Consider the following 10,015-nt stretch of genomic DNA (forward strand, 5'->3'; position numbering starts at 1 on the left):
ATCACCCACATCTCCCAAACCAGCCAAGGCTCTCCTCTCTTCCCTTCCCTGCTGCCAATCACCAAGCTGTGTCTTGCCTGGGAAAGATAGGACTGGGCACATGAGTAACAATTTGCCTGTAGGTACCTGCTCTGTTGGCATCTTGGACAGACCTGATGATGGAATGGTGGCTCCTGTGCATGTTCAGCTCAGGTCCACTGATTTCCCTGGCCCAGAGTGGTGCAGTGGGAAGCGGCAGAGCTGGGCATTGCTGGTGATCTCTAGTGCATGGGGTGCTGGCAAGTGAGCACCTGTCTGGCCCTCTCAGCCAGGCACTCTGCCTTGCAAGTGCCCAAGGGTTCTGCAGAACCAGCACAGCACTGAAGCCCAGCAGGGTTTCACTGATGTGCTAAAGTCCAACTAGTCTCAGCAGGTCTCTTCCAGCCACTGCAACAACAGACCCTCTTCCCACCGAGGGACTCTAAAGCGAGCAGGACTGGCTCTGGACAGCACGACGATGGGCAGCGGGTCCTCAGGGTATAGACCAGGCTGGGCATGGTTGTGAGGCTCTGGAAGGGGCAGAGCGGCCCGGGCCAGGTCCCGGAATGTCCCCGCTGCTGGGGCTGGGGGTGAGGAAGCCGGAGGAGGGAGCCCTACCGGGAGCCGGGCCGGGGCCCGCAGGAGGCAGGGCGGGGCGGGGGGCCGGCGCAGAGCCAATGGGGAGCTGGGGCAGGTGGAGGAGGGGAGGGGGGGTGTTAAAACCCCCCCGGTGCCGGCGGGCGAGCGAGTGCCCGGGAGGAGGAGCGGCGAAGAGGGCTGCCCACGGCGGGGCCCCGCGGGTGGGTGCCCGCCGGTGCCGGGGCTGCCCGGAAGGGCTGTGCCCTGGCAGGGGAGCGGCGGAGTGCCGGGGGGCCCGGCAGCTCCGCACGGGGCCGGGCCATGCACAAACCGATGGAGAAGTCCCAAAACTTCCGCATCGAGGCGCTCCTGGCCGACGAGCCGTCGCGAAGCGCCTCCCCGCCGGGGCTGAGCCCCGGGAGCCCCGCGGTGAGCCCTGGCCCCGCCGGGCAGTCCGATACCCCCTCGCCGCGGGCGCCCCGGGCTGCCGCGCCCCTCTCCCCGGCCGGCTTCTTCCCCAAGCCCGGCTTGCTTCACCTCCCTGGCCCTGGGCTCGGTGCCCTGCCGGCCCTGTACCCACCCGCCGTGTACCCGCTCCCGACCCTGGGGGGCCAGCACCCCGCTTTCGCCTACACCGGCATTCCTCACCTGCCGCCACCCGGAGCCGAGCACCTGAAGGCGGCCGTAGCCGGGTCCTTCCCGCTGGAGCACTGGATCCGAGCCGGGATGCTGGTGCCAAGGCTCTCCGACTTCCATGGTGAGTGACCCAGGGATCGACCTTCCCGTCGGGCGGAACGCATCTCTTGTCTCTTTCAACCCCCGCCGCTACAACGGGGTGCAGGCCCGCTCGATGTCGGGGCAGCTGATGCCCTTTCGCGGCTCCTTGACAGGAGCGGCTGACCCCAGTACAGGGCTCTTGCTGTGCCCGGAGCCGCTGCCCAGCCAGGGAACGGGGAACGGGGCAAAACTCGTGCTGCAGAGACCTCCGACGGCTGCGGAACTTCATGAACCCAATCCGAAGGGCAAACTCTTGCCCTACCGTAGGTCCGGTGCTGCGGCACGGCCCCAAGGGGCACTGCCCGCTCGGGTACCGGCAGAGCAGAGCCGCTCCCAGGCTGATTCAGCCACGCCGGCCCCGGCTGTCGGCCCCGCACAGCCGCCACGGGGTCGTTGGGCTGTGCCGCGGCGAGACTGAAACGAAAATAATGAAGCGGCTTTCGGAACCGGCACCGGGAAACGAATCAATCCCTCACGGTGCTGTTGTGAACGAACCCGCCCGGGTTCCTGCGGCGGGAGCCGCCCACCAGGGCTGGGGCACGGCGGAATCTGAGGAGCCGGCTCCGGACCGGTGAGTGTGGTGTCAACGAAGGCTGCAGGAACCTGGCAGCTCGGCAGCGTGCTTGGCTCCAGGCCGGCTCCGGTTCTTCCGGGCATGCAAGGCAGGTGCCGACTCCGTGCACAAACCTTCGCACAGTGAGCACGGCCCGGGGCTGCGGGCAGGCACCAAATCCTGCACTGCAGTGATAGGCCACGGGTGGGGAGGGTCCCACAGGGTATGGCAGCATAGGGACCGATTTCAGGCTGTCCCACCGGGACTGTCACTTTCACTCCTGGCAGTGTGACCCGGCCACTGCCCTGTGCATGAGGTGGGCGAATTTTCGCAGCTACAAAGATGAGGCCACTGGACCATGAACTGAGTGGCTCGTTAATAACACCCCCAGCAGCATGTTTGGGTTTTATTAGCCGAGGTTAGCATCCTAAAAATCTGAGAGTTCATTTGCCAAATAAAAAAAAAAAAGCAAGAAAGAAAAGAAAAGGAATAAAAAGGCTGGAGAAGTCAGCTAACCAATAAACTGGATTAATGAATAATAGTGCAAAAACGGAGAACTAATGTGAAACAGCCCATTCATGCCTCCTCCTTCAAATTACAGCTGGGCAGGTTGAAGAGAAAGAGGTTGTTCCCTTCCCCAGGCTGTCTCCCTTTCCCTGGCTCTCACCGGACTATAGGATAGGGCCATTTGTGAAGTGATAGTGGTGGCACGTAAGGGTCTAGAATAAGGCTCCAGTGCCTACAGGCTGTGTGCACTCCTCAAGCATGTTGCTGAGGGCAGGGTGTGTGTGAAATGAATTAAAAGTCTCTATTTGTTGGGTGGTGAAACACCTTCCTGCTCCTCTGCAGAGGCCACACAGGAGCCAGGTTTGTTGGCATATCCCAGCAAGGTTGTTTCGCCAGGCTGGAATCACACCACTGTATCTTCCCTTGTGGCTTCAAGTGTAGCTTCTGCCTGGGAAAATGTGTGCATCAAATCATTCATTTGCACAGCAGCCCCATCGCTTTCAAGTGCAGGATCTGCTCCAGAGTTGGTTGTCTCCAAAACTCTGCTGAAAGGAGACAAATCCCAAATCATGGGCATGGGAACAGCTTGTGCAGGGAGCTTTTGGGCTCTGCTAGGATGCATGAGAAGAACACATCAATGAGTCTTGTGGGAAGCACTGAGCTGGCTCTTGTGGTAACTCAAGGGGAGGAAAAGCAGTTTCTGTCCCAGGTGTTGCTTGACTGGTCCCTGGAGAGCCCAATGTGGGGTAGAGCCAAGGGTGACAGAGAGATGTAACAAGGATGCAGCAAAAGCTGCCAGTGCTGCAGATATTTTAATCAGTGATCATTGTCCCAAGACATACCCTTTCTGAAAGGTGTTTGTTCACAGTTCTGGGGAGCCCTTTCCACTGGGCATTCTTTCTCCTCAGACTGTCCTGTTCAATACTTCAGCGATTCTCCTGCTGCAACGCTTTTCTTGCTCCAGTTTACTCCCAATATTTGTCACTTTAAACACAGCAAATCCATTCTCTGCTTGCCTAGTCTGTGCATGACAAGGGTCTGTAGTTCCCTTTCAGGCATCTTCCCCCCACTACACAGCCCAGCTACTTCCATCTCCCCTCAGTCGAGTTTCCACTCTGACTGCTTTGTGTGTTTTTTGTTTTGTCTTCCCTTCCCAAATGTCTGTCTTAATGCCTAAGGACCAAGCTGGGTGCAGAGCTTGAGCTGGTGCCTCCTTGAAGCAGAAGAATGAAGCTTTGTGTTTTTGCAGCTGCTCTACCTGCCTGTACCACCCCATGAACATCACTTCTGCCTTGGGGGACAAGCTTAGCTTGGGGTTCTATTTTCAACTCCACTCTTCTTCCATGAATCCTGCTCTCCTGGTCCTTTTTTTCATGTTATTCTCAGAGCTATGTAGACTGTGCCTGCCTGCACAGCCCTTCCTTATTTCTCTGAGGGGCGTGATGGGCGGTTGGTACAGGGCTCCTGGACTGCCTGTGATTCCTGGGTCCCCTGTCCCAACACCCAGCCTAGACAGATGTAAAGATCTGCTTGGCTGAGGTCAAGCAGAGTGACTGTTCGCAAGTGTCCATGCTGCTGGTGCTGGTCATCTTTAGCTCTCCAGCAGCAGTGAAGAGATAGCTGGGAAAACACAAACCTGAAAGCCTCCTAGACATGTTCTGGGGCATCCCAGAAGGAGGTCATCCTTGTGATTGATTTATAGGGAAATTCAGAACTAAATCCTGGAATAAATTCCTTCTTTAACTGCATGTGTAGAGATGTTTTGCAGGCACAGTCTAGTTTGGTCTTCTGGGGAGAGTGAGGGTGGGGGATAAAGCAGGAGAGCCCCGGGACTGGAGCCAAAAGCTCTGTGGGTATGAATTGCACACACTTTACTTGCTCTGACCTGTGTATGGGGGAGGCTGGGTGCCAGGGAGATGGTCTGGGACAGTGGATATTCTTACGAACCTGGCCTGGGCTTGGTGCTGGGACTGCTCAGAGAACTGTTCTTGCTGTGTGTACAACTGTGGGCTGTGCTTTCCTTGCTAGCTGCCTCTGCAGAGCTGTGGGCAGGGCCTGTCTACCTGTGCTGCAGCAAAAGAACTGGAAAGCCTGGGCAGAAGAGGAAAGGGATGCTGCTTGCCTGGGCTCTGCTGCTCCCAGCCTGTGTCCCTGTCCCAGGTCTTTGAGCACCTCCTGAACCACACAGGAGGAACATCTGGCACTGGGATGCCTTGCCTTTTAGTATTTCTGGGAGATGTGCTTTATTTGCCCTGTCTGTAGGTGTGGAGATGCAGTGTGTTTGTGGGAGCCGAGTCTGGAGACCCACCTTAGCAGAGAGTTGTAGGAGTGAGGAGTAATGACATGTAGCCACAGATTGGCAGGAAGGGCAAAGGACTCCATGCTGAGGACTTGGTTCTCAGATGGCTCTCTTGGGACATCCACGTACCACCTTAACATGACGACTTGGAGCTCAGGCCGTATCCTACCCTCAGCAGTGGAGAGCTGGCTGACGTGCTGTGCTGTGCTAGGGGAGCAGGCAAGATAGCTCCTATCAAACTGTTCCAAAAAGCCATGCTTTCCAAGGCTCAGCAGGTGCACAGTGATCTGGCTTCAGGAGGAAACACGGGCTGGAGAGCAGCTGGCAAGCGGCAGTTGTGGGTCAGTGGTGGAGGAAGCAAAGGGCTAACAGAGCCAGCAAGTGCCCTTACATATGCTGCTCCACAGACTATAGTCAGGGCTGCTGGCATGGCAGGAGAAGTCTCTGGTGAGACCATCCAGCCCCCAGCCCCCAGCACTGATGTCTGGAGAAACACCTCCAAAGCAGACAGGTGCTAATTTCCTCTCCTTTATCTGCCAGCCTACAAAGTTAAGTGAACTATAGCTAAACAAACCAAATTAAACCCAAGTGGGTAAATATCAGCCTAGGATTACCCTTGTTATCAAGTAGACGGAACGGTATCAAATAAACCAACAACTCTTTATAAGCTTTATCTAATTATCCAGGAGACAGCTGCCTTGTAGAGCTCCTGGCCTCAGACTCAGAGGGCATTCCCAGCTCCAGGCCAAGCAATTTATTTACTGATATTGCTGCCAAATGCCAGACACCCATCGGGGGGTCCAAGCCCTGCCAGGCTTGGGATAGGGATGTTGCAATGAGTTCTGATCCTGGATTTAGCACTGGAGGAAATGGATGGGCAGATAGGAAATCCTTTGGCAAGCAAAGGTGTGATGCTGAGGTTGTTGCTGGTCTTCTGGAAGAAGCTGGATAAGGAGAGCTTTACCAAAGGATTCCTCTTCCTATGGGATGCTGGTTGTGATGGGGATGGATTCATAGCTCAGATAGCCTCCCATGGCAGGATGCTGTCCATGTTCATGTGGCAGCCTGTCATGGGACAAGATGGACAGGACTTCATTAAGCACACTGGCAGGAGGGAATGAAGCTACCAGCAGCTGCAAGACATTGTTTCCTCTTTGCATGAGGAGCTGGAACTTACTTCGTACTCTCAAACTCCACTTCCTCCTCATCCTTTTTCTCCTTCCCCAGTGAGAAATCGCAGACCATCTTCCTCCATACCCTCCCCAAGCAAAGCATCCAGGGCCCTTCAGGGAAACTAACAGCAAGTCTGAGGCCAGAGATGTTGGTCATTCAGTGTGACCTGCTGCTGTGGGTGTCTGAAGGTCAGGTGGACCTTTAAGCTGTATTGATTTGGACTTGTTCCATCTCATTTGCAGGCCAAATCTTAAGTCACAGTGGGGAGCAGTAGTGGTGGATAGTAGTAGCTATTGAAGGGTGTATTGATAGAGTCCCAGGTTAGGTGGCCAGTGACACCTGTGTAGGCTGGGCTTTACACTGGTAGTGCCATGAGCTGTAATACAGCACCACAGAGGGTTTTGAGGATTGTGGGGTTTTTGTCAGCACTGGGACAGGAGGCAGGGTGGGTTTCCAGGGAAACTGAATCTGTACAAGGTTTGTAATAGGCACCAAGGCACTGAGCCACTGCAATGGAGAAGCTGGAGCTAGCAGTGGGACCATGCTCCAGCAGTCAGTCCCCTGAACTGGTAGTCATTTGAAGTATATCCTGCTTGGATTTGTTTGGCTTTTGGGGAAACATTCTGTTCTTCTTTTCCTTGCTAGACCACACAGTCCTCAGTGTCATACCTGGGGAAGAGTGAGCCCCTTGTGGGGATGTTGTTAAAGCAAGCTCCTTCCAGCTTTCTCTGAAGCTGCACAGACCAAACCCTCACTGTTATGGGGGTCAAGACTCACTCCTATGACACTGAAGGAAGAGGCACAGAGGAGCCTTTCTGGGGTGACAGGAAGGGTTTCTGTGCTCCCCAGAGCCAGGATGCAGTGCCTTATGATCTGAACCTTGGGCTCTGCTTTGGGATGGGTAATTCTGGCTGGGAATATGATATTTCCTTCCTTCTGGCAAAACAGCCTCCAGCTCCAGAAAGCACAGAAATCCAAGATTACTGGATGCTGGGATGTGGGCACATACTCTTCACTTCTCTTTTCCTGAATCACCCTCTACAGACCATGCCCAGAAAGAGGACTTGCTCAAAAGGGCCCTTCTTTGACCTGGTACAGCCAGCTCACACAGCATCAGGGTGGAACTGGGGCACCAGGTACTCTAGTGCACCCTCCCGTTGCTGACAGCAAAGAGAGCTTGCTGGATGCTAGAGCCCCTGGGCTGCTGGACAGTGCCTGGGGGCTGCTGGATGGTGCCTGGGGGCTGCTGGATGGTGCCTGGGATCTGCTTTCCACCAACAATGACTGAAGGAATTTTCCTTCCAGTTCTTTCAGCTGCTTGTCTGGACTTCCCCCTCAAGGAGCTGCAAGGTGTATTAGCTTGGACTGCCCTGTCCCTGCAGATGCTGCTTCCCATGACACCTCCTTTCCTTAGCCAAGGGAAGCCTTCTCAGGGCTGTTCCATGTCTCCGATGGGGATTTGCACAGCCAGAGCATCCATGACCAGCCACAGCCCAGAGAGCAGCTAAGCTCTGCAGAGCTGAGCCATCTTTCATCTGACATTTGTATTTGTTCTGGAAATTGTTTCAGCCTCTCAATTGGTTTTAGTCTTGATTGTTTTGTGTGCAAAATAATGCCCTGTGTGTGCATCAGGGTCTTTGGCACAGCATGCTTCTGTTTCATCTTAATTTAAGTAGCCAGTGGCTGCAAGGTTAGGATCATGAGCCGTCTGTCCTGGCACTGAGGGGCTGCAGGTGCAAAGGGACCAGGGCCATTCCTGCTTCCATGAGGAGTGTGCAAAGCCTCAGCCCAGCCTGGGCTCTGCCTCTTTGACCCATCCCACCCAGCATCTGGGAGCTTGGCATCAAACCAAGACTGCGGTCAGTTAATGTCCCCTTTATAAATTCCTGCCTCGTGCCACTGCTGTGTTTGTGAAGGGCTTGGTGGACACTTGGGGAGATGGGAAGGTTGGGATCAAAGCTGGAGTCTCTGGGAGATAATGTGGATGGTGCTTTGTGCCCTGCAAAGTGGGTGAGCTGGAGTGACCCATGCCAAGCAGGGCATATACCTGTGGCCACAGTTCTCTGCCTCACCCCCCTGAGATAAAGTGGTGGGGAAGTACCAAATGACTTTTTCTGTGAATGCATGCCCCCCCAACACCCACCCCCGCTGCCCTGCTGCTCTGGCACTTTACTCCCAGCTGCAAACCTCTGGTTTTGATTGCTGCTGTGGTGCTGGGAGACGCAGTAAAAGCTGAACCCCAGTGAGACAATAAAGCCAGCGGGGAAGAGATAAACAGGGATCAAACACTGCGCGGCAGCCACCCCGTGCTGGACTCTCAAAGGTCCCTTTGTTCCTGCTGCCTTCAAGGCCCGCGGGCAAGATAGCGGCGCTCAGGGGCAGCCCTGCCACCGCAGCCCCTGACAGTTGCCACCTGCACGGCCCGGCAATAAAAAGGGAGGTTTAATTTCAGTCACAGGACTGATCCCAGTTGCACACCGAGGACTGATAAGGTATCTCGCTGGTTCCTATCAGCCAGGCAATAAAGCCATTATTAGAACGGGTGGTGATGGAAGAAGTGCTTGCCTTCCTCTTCATCCCGGGCTTGTCAAAGGGATGTTCCCCTCAGCCCCGCTCTCCTCTGACCCCTACCTGCTGTCTGCTCCGCAGCTGCCCCACAGTCTGGCTTGATGGGGAAGTGCCGTCGGCCTCGCACAGCCTTCACCAGCCAGCAGCTCCTGGAGCTGGAGAACCAGTTCAAGCTCAACAAATACCTGTCCAGACCTAAGCGCTTTGAGGTGGCCACATCGCTGATGCTCACTGAGACACAGGTAACTTGGTCCTGAGGGGATGAAGTGTAGCACCAGGCAGCTGCTGGGGAGGGAAGTCGAGGTCATGGGCAGTGCTGATGCTCCTCACTCGGCTGCCGTCAGCCCTCACCTCACTGCTCCCAACAGCATCTTTCCAAGGCAGAGACCTGTTTCATAGGTTCCAGTCTCTTCTCCTATGAAGGTCACCCCAGAAATACTCTCCTCTTTTTACCCAGCACTCCCAGCTTGGGTTTTAGAGCCTTCCTGTCCCTCACTGCACTGTGAGAGGGGGCTTTCTATGGGGCTAAGTTGAAATGTCCCCATGCATACCTCTGAGCAACCTGCAGAAGCTGGGCAGGGGAAAGGGAGCAGCACCCCAAGTAAGCCTCCTTGCACAGACCTGCAGCACCATGGGACACCCTGCAACAGAGAGGCTTTGTGGAGAGATCTCCATGTAGGGAGGTTGAGGGGGAGAGTGGGGACAGGATGGGGCAGGGTGACACATTCTTCCCTGGGAACTCTCCCTCGACAGGTGAAGATCTGGTTCCAGAACCGCCGCATGAAGTGGAAGCGGAGCCGCAAGGCCAAGGAGCAGGGTGCCCAGGCAGAGGCTGAGAAGCAACGAGGGCTCAGTAAAACCTGTGACAAGCTGCTGCCCAGTGAGCCCCGGGAACAAGATGCTGAAGGCCCTGAGTTCATGGGGTGCAGCCCCAGCTCAGGCTTCCTGCACCACAGCCCCACTGAGCTGGGCTGCAGCCCGGACTCCTCTTGCTCGGGGGGCGAGGAGGAAGAGGAGGAAGATGAGATGGGTGCCACGGAGAGGAAGATCGTCTCTGTGTTGTGAAGGGCAGATGGATCTGGCTGGGGAAAGAGGCCAGGCTGTGGTGTTGGGGGCCTCTTTGCTGGCAGACACAGACTGTGCCTGGGCAGAGCTGGGGGGTGGGGGAACTGCAGGGCATCTGCCCCCCTTTAACTTATGTGTGTTTGGATCCTATTTAACTCATAATTAATCCTCTGTGTGTACCCTGGGGAGTCCTCATGTCCCTCCCCTATAAAGCTGTTATCCAGATGCCTGTGCTCTTCCTTAGTGGACAGGAGGCTGTATCCCTCTCCTGTCATTGCCCTTTCCTGGCAGGAACTGAGTGGGGACAGCAGACCTTCACAGCTGGCAGCTCACTGGCACAGCCGGAGAGGGATCCTCCTATTGTGCACTGCCTCTTCCCAGCAGATATGACAACATCTGGAGCAGCATGTTCCTGTGTAGTGCCAGCTGTTCTTCCCCTTGGCAGCATAAAGGGCAGAGAAGGAGGATGCCCAGGA

The 10,015-nt window shown here is 55.7% G+C and overlaps 1 protein-coding gene across 1 annotated transcript; it reads left to right on the plus strand.

Moving 5' to 3' along the window:
* The first annotated feature begins 778 nt into the window (after positions 1–778).
* Positions 779–9,762, plus strand: LOC137441021 (motor neuron and pancreas homeobox protein 1-like). Its single transcript, XM_068137812.1, has 3 exons — positions 779–1,354; positions 8,556–8,716; positions 9,228–9,762. Exons 1-3 carry the CDS (start codon positions 919–921, stop codon positions 9,537–9,539), a joined length of 909 nt encoding a protein of 302 aa, XP_067993913.1. The 5' UTR covers positions 779–918; the 3' UTR covers positions 9,540–9,762.
* Positions 9,763–10,015: the final 253 nt, after the last annotated feature.

Source organism: Melanerpes formicivorus, unplaced genomic scaffold (assembly GCF_026170545.1).
Source record: "Melanerpes formicivorus ecotype bairdi unplaced genomic scaffold, bMelFor1.0.p_v2 SCAF_5, whole genome shotgun sequence".
Classification (NCBI taxonomy): Eukaryota; Metazoa; Chordata; class Aves; order Piciformes; family Picidae; genus Melanerpes; species Melanerpes formicivorus.

Coding starts and splice junctions, on each gene's coding strand:
- LOC137441021 (XM_068137812.1), top strand. CDS start 919: ATGCACAAACCGATGGAGAAGTCCCAAAACTTCCGCATCGAGGCGCTC. Junction 1,355..8,555: donor AAGGCTCTCCGACTTCCATG/GTGAGTGACCCA, acceptor TCTGCTCCGCAG/CTGCCCCACAGTCTGGCTTG. Junction 8,717..9,227: donor TGATGCTCACTGAGACACAG/GTAACTTGGTCC, acceptor CTCCCTCGACAG/GTGAAGATCTGGTTCCAGAA.